The 16,172-nt window shown below is 26.1% G+C and overlaps 1 protein-coding gene and 1 long non-coding RNA gene across 2 annotated transcripts; both read right to left on the bottom strand.

The window, feature by feature from the left end:
* Positions 1-2,670: 2,670 nt before the first annotated feature.
* Positions 2,671-8,775, bottom strand: LOC123262437 (alkylated DNA repair protein alkB homolog 8). Its single transcript, XM_044724646.1, has 4 exons — positions 7,890-8,775; positions 5,872-6,263; positions 5,634-5,789; positions 2,671-4,139 (listed from the first exon to the last, which is right to left on the bottom strand). The coding sequence occupies exons 1-4, from the start codon at positions 8,554-8,556 to the stop codon at positions 3,588-3,590; spliced, it is 1,767 nt and encodes a 588-aa protein (XP_044580581.1). The 5' UTR covers positions 8,557-8,775; the 3' UTR covers positions 2,671-3,587.
* Positions 8,776-8,999: 224 nt separating this feature from the next.
* LOC123262533 lies at positions 9,000-10,960 on the bottom strand. Its single transcript, XR_006508968.1, has 4 exons — positions 10,872-10,960; positions 10,480-10,657; positions 10,275-10,409; positions 9,000-10,042 (listed from the first exon to the last, which is right to left on the bottom strand). It is a non-coding gene; the product is annotated as an uncharacterized LOC123262533 (long non-coding RNA).
* Between the last annotated feature and the right edge of the window lie 5,212 nt (positions 10,961-16,172).

The following is a 16,172-nucleotide window of genomic DNA, read 5'->3' as shown; positions in this document are numbered from 1 at the left end:
CATGAAAAATTTACTATCACCGGTAAATATATAAAACCGTAAAAAGGCACAAATTTTTCTGAAAATAATAATATGCTCGTCACAAAATTTTCCTTACTAATAAAAAAACAAATTTTGTTTATCGCGAAATTCGAATTTATTTAGAATTAATTCAAAAACTTTTTATAGTAAATTAATTGTTGCTGAAAAGCATACGAAACATTGAAAAACAAAAATTCAAGTCAAAACCTTATCAATGATACTAAATTTAATTTAAAAAATTAATTTTATTATATAAATACGCAGAAGACACTATTTTCCTTATTCTCTTTATTATATAGATAATTAGATACTATATTATCCTTTGACTCTCGGAAAATTTGAAATTTTTTCAAGTACTTTTTATTTGACTGAATCTTGAACTAACACTTGTCAAGGTTAGAATTTTTTAAATTTCACTTAAAAACTTGGGATTAAATTAAAACTTTACATACTTGTCAAGGACTGATCACAATACAATTAAATTTATTGAAAATTATTTTCTACTATTTAATTGGGTTCTCTATTAAAGTGTTTTTAAATTTTTTAAACTATTATTTATTTTTGACTTTAGGATCAAAAAAATTTTTTTCAACCACAGAATACAAACTTTTCCAAAAAAGAGTAAATTTTTTTATTGAAATAAATTTACCGAGCAAAATTTCTAAGTCAAAAAACATTTTTTAAAAAATTATTAATTTATTGCGTTGAGTAAGATTTTTAAAAAATCTTTAATAAATTTAGTAAGATTTAAAAATATTTCATTTGAACTGAAGTTTTGTGTGTGCATGTACAGAATGTGCAGTAAATATGTATATACAATTACATAAAAAATTTTTATTTACATTGATAATTGAGACAGTTTGAAAATTTTTCTTTCTGAAACAAACTTTGTCAAGTTAAAAGAAAATGTGTATTTTTTAACTCTAATAAAGAGTTCTATATAGCTCTCTATAACATATCTCTATAACATAAATAAATGTTTCATAAATTCTAAAAATTTCATTACAAATTTGAAAACTAGTTATAGATTTTTTACTTCAAGAAGATTCTGAAGCTTATCAGTAAAATGAGTTATTTTACTTAACATCTACATACGCGATAAAATCACACAGCTTTACAAAATTTTTTTTAAGTTGACAAAAACTTCAAGCATTCTAAAATTATATTTAACATTTCTAAAATCTTCTAGAAATATCTCTAATGTAGAAGTTTCTGGAATATTTTTCAAAAAGTGACTATCTTTTTTCAACTAAGATTTTAAATCTTAATAGAATTTTTTTTAATTCAGAAAATTACAAATAATTTCTAAAAAATTACTAATAAAAAAAAAATTATTAACAGTATATCAATACAATTGCATTCGTTCGATCTACAAAAGAATTAATATTTTATGTAAACTAATAATACAAAATCAGAATCAGAAATTGATCATTATTTTGAATAAATTTTTTTTTGCTCTTTACTATCGTATCTTTAGATTTTATGCACAAAAATATAATCACAGTTCCCGGTGCTAAAACTGAATATCATATACGGTTGAAAATAATACAAAATTAAATTGGTAACAGTTCAAGTTTGAAAAAAAAAATTCTTATTAATATTCCAAGCGAAAACCTCAAAATTAGTTTTTAATTTTATTTTCAGTTAACTCAATGAAAATTTTATTTTCATCAATTTATTGACATAAATTGGTAATAAAAAAATTATTTTTTAAAAAAGTTAATTTTACGTGTAATTTATACATTTTTAGCAAATTTCAATCAATATAAAAATGATTATTTATAAAAAACAATAGATAATTTTTTTTGATACTGAAATAAGTACTTGTCATCTATTTTATTTTGTTTAAAAATTAATTACTACTAAAAAAATATTATTAAAAAATCGCACTTATGGTTATAGTTGATATCCACCTATAGAATTTTTTCCAATAAATCAATTGTGTCGAAAATTCTAAAAATTAATACATTTCTGCTAATTCAAGTATCATAATTTTTTGTTATTTTTCTGAACAAAGCTTATGTTTACGTTTATATGGCCATACATCATTTTGCAATATATTTATCGATTATCTGTTACCATTCACGTTTGTATATAAATTTATATTATCATATAAAGGTACATATGTACATAAATTTATATTTATATACTTATATACACCCACAAATCTCAATATATTTCTATACATAATAAATAACTATATAAAAAGTTAGAGATTATTGTAAAATGCAATATATAACAAATATGATCCTGAAATCAGTAAGAGATACCGGAATTTTTCTTTGGGACGAAATTTTTTAAAAAAATTTTTAAAATTGTCAGATTTGTTAATTTCAGTTTAATTAAATAAATCTATAAAAATATTTACATCTAATTATGCATGGTATTATTTACTATGAATTCTTAAGGGGTCATTCTGGCTTGTAACTTTCAAAAAAAAATTTTTTTCTTTTCATATTTTTCAAAAGTACATATCTAAAAGGGTAATCGGAAAAAATTTTCAAGTTATGAAAAATTCATATTATTACATTAAAATTATTATAAAATAAAAATAAAAAAAATAATAATTATAAAATAAATTTATAGTTTTTATTTTATAATAATTTTAATGAAATAATATGAATTTTTCATATCTTTAAAATTTTTTCCGGTCTATTTTTTCCGGGATTCATCTAAAAGCATTGTGTGAAAATTACTTAGTGATCAGACCACTATCACTATATTATTTTACAATGAAAATTTACGAAAGAAAACCAAATTTTTAAAAAAGTTGAGGGGATTTTGTATAGTCTCTGCATTGCTAATTGACTTTAGGTAAGATTTTTTTTTTTAATTAAAAAAGCTTTAAACGCATTTATCTCAGAATTAAGTTTTTCTGGTTTACGTACATGATATTTTCAAAACTACTGACCGGATCTTAATTAAATTTGAACCATATATTCTACATAGTCGTAGCTATTGCATCAGCTAAAATCAAATCAGAATTTTCATTTTTACTATTTTTTTACGACTAAAAACTGAAAAAAAACCCTCATTTTTAAGTTTTTGTTTTTTTTTTAAAGTTTACCATTTTGTTATTTATTAATAAATATTAATCTTCGTAGCTGGTGCAATAAATACTTATATATTGAATGTATATAATTTTGGTTTTTGTCTTTTAGATAATCCGTTATCAAGTTATCACGTACATCAACGACATACCAACTTTTGGAAGAGTTCCGTTCACCCGTTGTTTATTCATATAAATATTAAAAAAAAAATAAATTTAGATATTTTTTATACCATTCAAGAGTGTATATAATGAACGGGATAAATTTTATCTTAATATCTATAATAGTTTCTGTGTAAAAAATCATGAATATTGGCGTTTTTTTCGAGCGCCGGAACCAGAATGAACCTTTAATCAATTTAAAAAATTGATTTCACAGGCATATATTAAATTCATCAAATAAACTATTAAGTTTTCATAGAAATAAAATATAATTATTTTGTATCACTCGCATCAAAAATACATGTACAAAAATTATTTAAAAAAAAAAAAAAAAAAAAAACTAATAGAATATTTATCAACTTAAGACTAATGAAGATTTTTTTTCTAAAATACAGCACCAATTACCTTGGTCATAATAAATATCAACAACAGAAACTTCTTGTAAGCTCAGGCACAAACCACGGAATTCAGTTTCATCAAAAACGTGATAATACCTTAAAAATTCATTACCACTTTTAGTTTTCCAGGGAACCATGACATCGTTATGACTGAAATTAGTCCTGTTATCGTGAACCGGTAGCTCCAGATCTTCGAACAATTGTACATTTTTGTGTTCTTTTATTTTCCCAGGATTTAATTTAAGATAAGCTGAATCTTGCTTATTACGTCGCTGCTCCTTAGCCCACACGTAAATTAAACACCTGCCAATAGGCCTGAGAATTCTAATCAGTTCAAGAAAGGCGTCACGACGACGCTCAGCTGTTGATAAATGATGGATCACCGCGATGCTAATTGCGGCGTCGCAGGAGTTTGATCTGAATGGTAATTTCAGACAGTCTGATTGAAATACTTGGTATGATTTTGATCTGCAGATGTTTAAAAGTCCGTTACTTCGATCACAGCCAATCTGAAAAAAATTTTAGATTAATTTCAGTCTCTTTTAGGATCAAAAAAATATAGATGATAATTAATGGATTTTTTAATGCGGGCTCATAGCGCTATTTTGTGGTTGATTTTTATTATGAGTGATGATTTTCTTAATTAACTCATAAATATCTATCATTTTATAGTATAAAAAATTTTCATGTTTGTGATATAAATTATTTGTTATATTGTCTATTTACTAAATAAATTTTTTGAAATTTTCCATTCCATATAATCCAAATCAGAGATATCTCGCTCACCGTCGGACATCTCTTTGTGGAGGACCTCCAGAAGATTGTCTACAAGAACAATCCAACATAATATTTTTAAAACGGACAACGGGGTATTTAAATGTAAGAAATTTACTTTATGTACATGTTTTTTATATATTTGTGGGATAAAAAGTTTTTTCAGAAAAAATTTATTAAAAAACGCGTATTTTTGGGCTCGCAACTAGATATAACCCCTTCCCCTTATAACTATAACATTTTAGTTTATAGATTAAAAATTTTTTTTTAATAATACAAAAAATATGGAGTTGATATTAATTTTAAAAGAAACGAATATTTTTTCACAGACGAGGATTTTGCTTTACTAAAAATCAGTAGTTGATGGAAGTTGAATTAAAAAAATGAGTAATTTTATAAAAATAAAAACGAATTTTTCTGAAAATTATAAATTGTCTAATTTAATTATTTTTAAAGTGAAAACTTTAAAAAAAAAAATACGTGCTATAATGTCCGAACTTTTGAACATAAAAATTAGGTTCCATTGACAGAACAAATTTTTAATATTAAATATTAAATTTCTAAGACTAACTTTTAAATTAATAAAAATCTAAATTGACAATTATTTATAAAATCATTCGAATTCATTAATATCGTCAATGAAAAATTTTTGAGAAACTTTTAGTAAAAAAATGTTTGAGTTGAAAATTTTCACGAAAATATTTTATTTTTGAGAAATTATTAATTTTGTTGGTAATAAATAAATAATGTAAAAGTGAAGCTCTGCCTAATTTCGGTCATAAAAAATCGAAAAATTGATTAATGATGTTTTTTTTTTTTTTTTTTTTTTTCAAAATATTTAAATTTATGTTTTTCAAATTGATTTACTTTTTAAACGCATCATAAAATAAAAATTGTTGATTAAAAGTCAAAATTTCCATTTGAAAACTTTTGAAGTCTAAAAATCTCCATGAAATTCAATTTTTTGAAAAGCGATCTTTATCTCTAATCTGCCAAAGAGTTCCACCAGTAGAATATGTTGAAAAAAATTTTTAATATCTTTACTTTTCGATTTATAATAATTTAAAATTCTATTTTTAGTGACTTGATACCAGATAAATGCAAAATCAACAGCTTACTATAAAATGTTGAAATAATTGTAAGCATGTAAATTAAAAAAATAAGTTTTCAAATGAAAAACCCTTATTAAATAAAAGTAAAAATCCTTAATGATAAAAATATTGAATTACTTTTAATAATCCAGTTTTTGGAGTTAAATATTTTCCATTGCCACAGCCAACATCTAGAAGAATACTCCCAGGATCAATCGAGTCAATAAATTTTGCAACATTAGGCCACTGTTTATGTCTCGTTTCATCAAAATGACTCGAAATTTCGTCATATACCTGTTGAGAAATAAATTTATCATAATAAAATTTTTATAATCTTACAACTAAACGAATATAATAAACATAAATGTATATATACTTGATGAACGTAAGATGACTCAAGTAAGGGGGCTTTTGATTGGTGAATCTCCCTTTTAGATTTCTTTGAATCACAATAATCGTTGTAATTGCACGAGCAGTCTCCGGTGCGAATTTTTCTAAACGTAAAAGAAATTCGTGTCCCGCGTTCAAGAGTCGTTGTCGTTACTTTATCACCTTGCTTTTGTTCAAAAACGTCGTGGTGTCTCGGACAAACTCCGTGGGTCCAAGCGTAACGTGATTCTCCAGACATAATTAATAATGAACGTGCTGGTAAGTGGACTTGTATTTTTTTGTCTTCATGTTTGAAATCCATCACACAGGCACTTCCACATGATAGGGATAGAATCGTGTCTTCGAATGGACTGTGAGTATCAATATGCGGCGGAATACCTAAAAAAAATTTGGAATAACAGAAATTAGAAACTTTTTAACAAGTTATCATTGAAAAATACTTTTTATGTAGCAAATTATGAAAAACAAAATACAATAATAACAAAGATTGTTATTATATTTACGCATATCTGACTTGTAAAATATTCTTGTGACACAAAAAAAAAAAATAAATAAAAATAATAATTATTATTATAATAAACGGAGTGAAAATAATTATTTGAGATGAAATAACTATTTTACATGATTTTTAAATGAGTACCAACAACTATATTACTCAAATTAAAAAATGTTCATTCCACAAAACCTCAAAAATTAAATTATTTTATTTTGATAAACATGTTTTTTTTTTTTTAATTTTGCAGTTCTTTGATTATAAAGTTATTAATTTCTAAGATTTTTACCGATTTATTTAATAATTATAAATTATAATTTTGATCAAAGTAAATTTGTTGTTATTAAAACAAGTGGAGTATAACAAGAAAAAATCAAAAACAAAAATTCCGTAGACAAAAACTTAAAAAACTGATAATGCAAATTTTTAATAGCATGAAAATATTTTTTAAATTCACCCAAAAAATAATCAGGTGTCTTTTTTTACATCAGCAATGACTTATCTTGTGGTCAAGAAATTAATAAACTGCTAGGTAGTAAGAAAATAATGATATTGAAATTAACAGACATGTATCAATTTTTTGGATTTCTATAACAACAAAATTATTATGAAAAAATTTTAATAAAAAAATTCCACGTCTAAAAATGAAAGAAAAATTATGAGTACAAATTTTTAAAAATGTTTTTTAAAAACAATGTTTTCACCATAATTGATTAGTTTTTTACCATAATTGATTTGTTATAAATAAAATATTCTAAAAATTTGTAAATATCTGATTTCAGTATCATGATATTTGAATAATTTTTTGATTTTACATCAAAATCATTTAAAAAATTTGCATTTATAGTTTTTTTTTTAATTTTGTAAAATTTGATATTTGTTAAAAAAATCAAAAAATGATCAAGTATCAGTTAAGATCAGTGTCATAGAAAAAAACATGATACTAACTAACTAAATTTTTATAACAAATCAATTATGGTAAAAAAAAAATATTTAAAAAAAATTGCACTTATAATTTTTTTTTTAAATTTTGGACGTGGAATTTTTTCATTGAAATTTTTTCATAATTAGTTATTATAGAATTTGTTAATTTCAGTATCATAAAATAATTGATATTGAAACCAGAAATCGTTTGACAATTTTTTTATTTTTTTTTTTTTATTAATTAAATCATGCCTAAAAAATATCTTTAATAAATTGCATTTTTAGTTTTTTAAATCTTTGAGATGTGAAATTATTTTAATTTTTTACAAATAATTTTACCAATAAAAAAAATTTTTAAAATTGTCAGATATCTGCTAATTTCATTTTCATTAAAATAACACCTTTTCCTTTTTAATTTCAAAAATTCAAATCGTAAAAGTTGTCAAATGTCTAGTAATTTTACTATCATGAAGTAATATTTTTCGAGGCTTAAATGTCAGACAATTTTACCTGAAAAATGAAAAAAAAAATAATTAGTTGTAATGAATAATACAAAAAGAAGTGAAATAATTAAAACAAAAAATTACCTTGTCCGGGTAAATACCTATTGATCGTAATTTGATCATACTTATATCTTCCGCAGCTATGTTCCTCAAACAATCCATACAAAAATTCCAAATCCGCCGGTATCGGTTCTATCGGCGAGTTCGGATCAACCCGATTGGTCTTGTAGCAAAACTCGTACCCAAAATGTTTGACCTTGCGATGTTTTAGTTCCGAATTAAGCTCGTGTTCGTCCCAGTCAACCAATTGCAGCAATCGATCTTCTTGCTCTCGACTAATGAATTCCTCGATTAATCTCAAGCCTCCAGGAAGCTGGTCGCCAACCAGTTCATTATCATCAGGGATAGATTCGCAGAAAATTAAATACAAAGTTGTCTTTAAATTTTCTTCGAATTCGCCGTTTAATTTGTCGTAAAAATTTTTCGCGGCACTCGAATCCTCGAATTTTATAAAACAGTACGATTTACCTCGTGGCATTACTATTTTGTAATTCGAATTATTTGTCGATATTTTATTAATGACAAGCTCTAGGGATTCATATTTCAATTCGGTAACAAGGCCCGCGTTGCAAATCGCGATGTATTCTGTCGGGTTTTCACAAGATTTAATGTTCAAATCACGCGCTAATCTTTCACTTGCTTTACGCTGTTTTAAATTACATTTTCGCGATTTCGACGTATTTTTTTCCATTTCAAATTTATTCTATTATTTATTATGTTTAATTATTAAATTTGGTAAACAATCAGTTATAGGTTAAGTCTTAAAAGGAAAACAAATAACAAGTATTCAAATTTGATAGGTGGCGCAGTTGGATTTTACAAAGCAGATGGCGTGGTAATAAGGTTTAAAATTCGCGCGCAAAATTTGAATTTCAATTTTTGACTGAATCTGGGAATCCAGCTTACATACAATTATTTTTCAGAATTAAAAAAATTAATAATTAATTAAAAATTATTAATTGAAAAAAATTCACTTATAGATTAAAAAAATTTCTATATGAATATTTTTTTATTATTCAATTACTATTAAATTTTCTGTTTTTTCCTCTTATTCTAAAAATTAATTAATGCCCACAAGATTCATGATAATTTATAAAAATAATGAACATTTTTTTATCGACAGATAAATACATCAATATTATATGGTAAATTATAATTTCAAAAATTAATTACTTAGAAACAGTGTGGTAAATCGACCTGAAATTTTGAAGATAAGCTGTTGATGTCGGTATCATCCGATAAAAAAATTTTCATAATTTTGGTAGAATATGAATTTTGTGACGGCACTGCCTACTACAACTGATGAAGTAATAAATTCAGACACACCAATTGCTGACAGCTTGACAAAATTAACTGATCCAATTAAAAACGTAATATTGTACCAATTATCGATACCCATTTATTTAATAGTAATTAGTAATTACTTTTAAATTACTTGTGAGTATTTAATGTATCGAATCAATAATTTTTGATGGAACTTGTAGCAGTGGACGTAGATTCTCTAGTACAAAAAGATTATTTATTGCCTAAAGTTAAAGAAACATTTTTTTGGAATTCTTAAAAATTGAATAACTTATGAACGAATTGACCGATTTTTACAAGGTTGGTGGCGTTTGACGTAGTTTTTTTTTTAGCACTAAAAGAAATTTCCAATTTATTTGAACCGATTTCCATGCGGCTTGCAGCAATCGACGTCATTTTTCGAGTTTAAGAGCTGATTAAATTATTAAATTGATCGTTACATCTGTTTACAAGTTATTACAAAAATAAATTTTCGTGAACAATTTTTCTCTGAGATTTCTCAAAATCTACCATGCCAAATCGGTTGAAATAACATGAAGAATCTAAGTTTGGTAAAGCCCTTCCCATACAAAGTTTGGAAATCGGCCCTAGACTGGGCCATTGCTGGGCCAAGAATGTCGATTAATGGCACAGTAATGGCAATTTTCTATGGCCAATAAACGGCTTACAGTTGGCATGATAACCACAGTCCATTAATGGCATTAAACTATTGGGCCATTGATGGCAACCAGCAATGGGCCAGACATCATTTGAACTATCGGCCCATTAACGGCAAACAGTAATGCGCCAAATATTTTTTCTACTATCGGTCTACTAATTTCAAGCTGTTCTGCGCCAATTATGATTTGAATCGTTTGTCCTTCAATCGCTGATTGCTGTAATAACAGTTATTATTATAATTAATCACTTACACTTTATATTTCACTTTGAAATTATTATTATTATTGCTTCATTATTTTTATAAGGATTATTATGTATTAATAATTTTAATGTTAATTTTAATATTAATTTTATATTAATTATAATTATATTAATATTAATTATTTTAATAATAATGTTATTGTAATATTATTATATTAAATAGATTATAAAGATAAGGATTATTACATTAAATAGATTATAAAGATAAGGATCTTTGTTTTCGACCCTGTTCTCGATCTCCTTGCCCTGATAACTACCGGCCAACTTTTCCAGCAAAATTTTTGCAATCTTTACAGTTACCAAGTTTCTCTTTTACTACATCTGCAATAAAAAAATAAATAAATAATTCGATACATTAAAAAACACAATTATATAAAAATCATTTTCATACCTTCCATACACTTAAATGTTTCTGTTGCGCTAAAATTAAGTTTTCCCACGCCTTTTATTCTTTTCCCAGTACCAGAGTAATTTTTTTCAACATTTTTGGTCATCAGTGCAGATGCCATTTTACAAATGCATCCTTTCGCTGTTTTTTCGCCAAAAATTTTGATCCGGAAAAATGCAAGCTGGAAATAATTATAATAGTTTATAATAATTTTCTCCCAATATTTAAATCATTTTCATTAGAACAAAAGCTTGAATCAATTTTATAAACCTTTTGTTTTTGTACATTTTTTAAATGATTGTATGTTTTATTTTGTAAAATATTTGCAATTGTTAGGTACCTGTTATTTTTAATATAACTATCAGTATTAAAATTATTTTTTTTAATTTACTTACTTTTTTTACTTTATTAGTTCATTCAATAAACCAAGTTTTACTTTCACACTTAATAATAATGGATATAATAAAGATAATAATTATTATAATAAAAATGATTTATTACATTTATAACAATTGTTTTATTATAGTAAAGCTTAAATATAAAATTAATAGTAGTAAGTCTATGCTTTATCTGATAAATTGATCATATATTATTTGATAGTAATTAACAATTAGATAGGATGCACTAAGTCAGTGTCCAATTGAGGAACAAAGTTTTGCAAGAGAGCCAACATCATTTATCGTGTGGATGTCAAGGCTGTTATCAATTTTATAAAACAAGTTAAAAGCATACATTAAACGATAAATAGGAGCAGATGCAGCGAAGTTAGTACTCGTTAGTGGAAGTTGAAAGGGAACATTAGTTCTCATCATACATCATAATATGATGTTAAATGAATAATACTTTCTTGTAATAAATAATATCAATTAATAATAGTTCAATTGTTCTTAATAATTTCCGAATATTTATATAATTCTGATAATTTATATAATTCTGATCCACGGATCAGGCAAGCGTCGGTCTTGCCTAATTATTCGTGAGAAGACAAAGGAACTTTCTCGAAGAATTTATTTCTCGGTTTTATTTTATTAAACAAAATAGTTGCAACTAAACTGATTTTCCAGATGTTCAGAATTATTTATAATTAATCGAGTAAATTAATAAAATAAATTCTCACGACAACTAACACCACAAGGTCTTTGAGCAGTCCTCGGGTATAAATCCCCTTGAGGAATCTCAACGGCAACTAACGAATATAAATCAATTTCAATGAAATAATTATTAAATTATTACGAATTAAATAATTATGAACAATTCATCAGAGGAGAAGTAAACCGAGTATAAACCCCGCGGTCCACTCCTAGCCCACAGAGTAATTATTGATACCTTCCCTGTTGAAATAATCCTATAGATTCTTATAAAAAATAACTGTATTGGGGTCTAATGTGCTTTTGTCGCTGCAAATCCATATACATATCTATACAAATTTTCAAAGGAAAAAAAACGGAAAGTTTAATGGAATTTATATGTCTCGAGAATTTCTATCTGGATTTTAATGGAATTTGTATGCTTTGAGAATTTCTATCTGGATTTACCAAGCTGTACTAGAGCAAGTGGGTTTTATTAGAAAATCCAATAACATAGCATAATGATACAAAGTGTTTTCTGGTGGAGTGTCCAGTTGTATGATAACTTTAGTTTAATATGTTTTTATCGGTAAATTAACTTTAAGAGTATCTTACGTCTGTTTATATCAATCGGACTATCCCGAGTGGATTTTTATGCCAAGTCTATCGTTATACGACTGGATATACCTAGGTGTAGTTGTGGGCCTCTATATGAAAAACCAGTATTATATTACAATCACTTTTATGTCTTGTCATCTGTAAAATACAATTAAGACTGTCTTATAACTATGTGATGTCAAATGGATTATTTAGATTGGACTTTTATTTCATGTCCAATGTTATGTATCTGGATATATTTGGATGTAGCTGTAGGCCTTTATAGGAATATCCGATTTAAAAATAAGAATATTTTAAAGTATTTTTATCTGTAAATAACAATTAGAAGTAAGGTAAAAGCCCCAATAGATGATCACGTACCAGTATATGATCACTCCATGTATTTGTATATCTATATTCATAAATATAGGTATACAAATACATGGAGTGATCATATACTGGTACATGATCATCTATTGGGGCTTTTACCTTACCTTAAAACTTTATGAGATCGAATGGACTATCCATACTAAATTTTTATTCCAGGTTTAATGTTATATATTTGGATATACCCAACTGTAGCTGTGGGCCTTTACAGGAATATTCCATGCATTAATACAGATAATTTCATATATTTTTATTTGCAAATAACTATTAAAAGGATTTCAGAGCTATATAAGAAATGGATGATCCATATTAAATTTTATTTTTATTTTAATAGTGCTTATTAGGCCATTCACAAGTTTAGCTGTGGGTTTTTAATAGGAAAAAACAAACGAAAGTACAAAATAAACTTTAATTTTACTCTACACTACTTTCTTTTGCTGCATCTTCTTTTTGCGTCTCTTCTTCTGTATTCTTCTCGTCCTCGGAGACAACAGAGCTTTCATAGCTAATGCTACTAGATTCCTTAGGCTTCGGTGGTACTTTAGGAACTAGTTTATCAGTTGATAAAGACAAGATCAAATTAAATATATGTATTCTGTTTCTAAATACCGATTAATATTCAGATTCCAATAGTTTTCTATAAATGAAAAGCATTATTTTCTTACCTTTTGGCTTAGATGTTTTCGGTGGTCGGAGTAAATTTGAAATTTTCGCTCTGATGTGGTCTTCGTACGTGTCTCTCTCTGACAACAAATTCGATCCAATCAACTGTTTGTTAGTCTTTAAATAATACTCAAATATATCTGAAAAATATACGTTTGCAATATTTATGTATGCATTTCACAAGTATAAACTGCTCTAAATTAGCTTATTAACTTACAGTCTAATACTTCTGTTCCTTATCATAATGTGTTAGACATATGTAATTTATGATTTTACACAGTGTGTTTGTTACTTTGTATTAGTATACAAAAACATTCAAAATTAATCATTAAAGAAATTAATCTTTGATGACGGTAGTTTTTTACAATAGGAATAAGATATTCCACATAAGATATTACAAGTAAGACATTACACGAAAATAAAACGTGATGTTGATAATAGATTATTGATTAATATAATTCATAAATGTGTAATAATTCTTCTAGGAAGTATCTTTGAATTTTTTATAGGAAAGCCTCAATATAGTAATATTTTTAAAACTTTGTTAATTATCATACACCAAAAACAAAGTGTAAATTTTTTAATAAAAGCTTATAGATTATAATATCGTAGTTGGTACTCCATACAGGATACCTTACGATTTCATAATCTGTTAAGGTTCCATACAAAAAATTATTGAATATATTTTATGCAAAAAAAAAAAAAAAAAACAATAAAATTAGCAGCGCCAAAAAGTAAGCTATTCTTATTTTTTCGAAATAAAATTTACGAATTCAAATTTATTGGGACACTAACGCAAATAAAATAAATACTTAAAGTTAATTATTGTTAATAACGAACTAATAAATAGATATTCTTGCTATAAAAAAATTTATATCTACAGGTTGTAGGAAGTCTAAATTTAATTATATTTTTTAAATTTTGTTAATTATCATTCGCCAGTAACAAAACAAACATTTTTTATTGAAACTTATAAGGCCATTCCCGTATCTATAATAACGTTCGAGATATTCCAAAAACAAAATTAAAAAACTGAAAAAATAGCGAAATTTTGAATTTGCATATCTTTTGAATAAAATTTTGTAATTTTCTTTCGTCTGGCAGAAGTTCGTTATATGATAAAAGAAAATTTCTGATCAAAATTTATCCAAATCAAAAAGGGTCAATTCCAACTGTAGGTCAATTTGACATGGAATGACCCAACCATATTTTACTATTAAGTCGTAATAACAGTAGTAATCCTGTTGCTGCAACAGGACTTTATCCTGTTGCTACAACATGGCTGCCTCCTGTTGCAGCTACAGGAAAATCCTGTTGCTGTAACAGGATTTTTTCCTGTTGCAGCAACAGTTAATTTTTTTCCGTGTGTAAAAAAAAATACTTTTTTGGAATTTTTAACAATTAAAATTGCTTGCAGCAATTGATGCAGTTTTTTAAGCGAAAAACGATTATTTCTTATTCACTAAACGATCCGAAAAAAAATGTTGAAGTTACATAAAATTATAATTTTTTTATTACACCTTCAATATTTACTAAAATTATTCAAAAAAATTTGACTTTGTTCCTTGAACATTTTAAAATATATTAATAATTTTTTCAAACATTTTCGAAAACGTTAAATTGCTGAAAAAAAATTTCTTAAAAAAATTTTTGGCAATTCGCGGGGCTTTCCGCATCGCTTGACCAGTGTCGTAAGTAGTTTTTTATCCGCAGCGTTGCCGAAATCACTTCTAGTCTCTGCCTGTCAAACGTGTATGACTCATTAACAACACTGTACGCTCCAAAAGCATTGCGGCAAATCCCTCATCACTTGATCAAAGTCGTTAGGTCGCGTTTGTTGACCAGTCTAGGGTTGAAAAGTCGAAAAAAACATTTTTTTTTTAATCTGTCAACTACGATATCTTACTAACGGATGAACCGATTCTGATCTGCCAAACAGCATTCAACGTAATTTTTTAAGGTTAAGAACGGATCAGGTTATGAAGACGATTGTTATAGCAGCTCAAAAGTTATTTTAAAAAAAAACATGATTTCGACAAATTTTTTTTTTTGTTTTTTAGGAATTTTTCAAAATATATCAGGTCGAATCGATTCCAATCGTCAAGGAAGCTTCCTAGGACCTTAAAACGTCGATATCATGAAAATTCGATTTTAAAAAAATGGGCCCCGTTTTACCGGTAAAACCAATAACTTCCAGAATTTTGAGAATTTTCAATTTTCTTAACGAGAAGCTTAAAATATATTTACCAGCTTATCGTTAGTTAATTTCAGTAATTTTTAGCAACCTTGAGAGATTACAAAAGAGCAGTTTTCTAAGCAAATGCATTTTAATAATTGAATGTCCAGATTTTCATAAAAATTATAGTGATTTTTTAATTCAGTGAATTGAAAAACGCTAGATAAAACATATCTTTCATAGACATCAGAATTATACTAAAAGATAATGCTACGCCTATAGACTATTTGGAGCAATAAAAATTATTTTTCTTATAACATGATGTCATGGTAGTTATTATACATACATCATTTTTCTATAATAAAAATTCATCATCCGTTTTGTTAAACAAATTTTAACTTAGGAAGTTCGTTCATAATTCAATTACATGATACAAAATTTAGTGTATTTGAATTTCAAATAGCTTAACAGGCGAGACCATCTTTTTCTCGCTTTGCTCTCACGGAGCTCAACGGAACTATCTCTGTCGCACTTCCAACAGCAGAGCAATTGCAGTTTCGATTGGTTTCACGAAACGAATGAAATTTTTGAAAAAAATGCTTTGTGGTGAAATAGTTTATTAAATTATCTATTATCTCTAAAAACGTTTTTTCAAAATTTCCATTCGTTTCGCTAAGCCGATTGAAACTGCAATCACTGGTCTCGGCTGTTAAGCTCTTCTATACTCATTGTTTTTTCCAGGCTAAAATTATATGTGACCAAGATTTAATATGGTTTTGTTAATGCTTTGTTGACAAATTTTTCAT

This window comes from Cotesia glomerata, linkage group LG4 (assembly GCF_020080835.1).
Source record: "Cotesia glomerata isolate CgM1 linkage group LG4, MPM_Cglom_v2.3, whole genome shotgun sequence".
NCBI lineage: Eukaryota > Metazoa > Arthropoda > Insecta > Hymenoptera > Braconidae > Cotesia > Cotesia glomerata.
Note: the sequence above shows the minus strand (reverse complement) of the source record. Positions and strands in the feature narration are given on the sequence as shown.

Coding starts and splice junctions, on each gene's coding strand:
- LOC123262437 (XM_044724646.1), bottom strand. CDS start 8,556: ATGGAAAAAAATACGTCGAAATCGCGAAAATGTAATTTAAAACAGCGT. Junction 5,790..5,871: donor AGTCATCTTACGTTCATCAA/GTATATATACAT, acceptor ATTTCTCAACAG/GTATATGACGAAATTTCGAG. Junction 4,140..5,633: donor CAAAAACTGGATTATTAAAA/GTAATTCAATAT, acceptor AATTTTTTTCAG/ATTGGCTGTGATCGAAGTAA.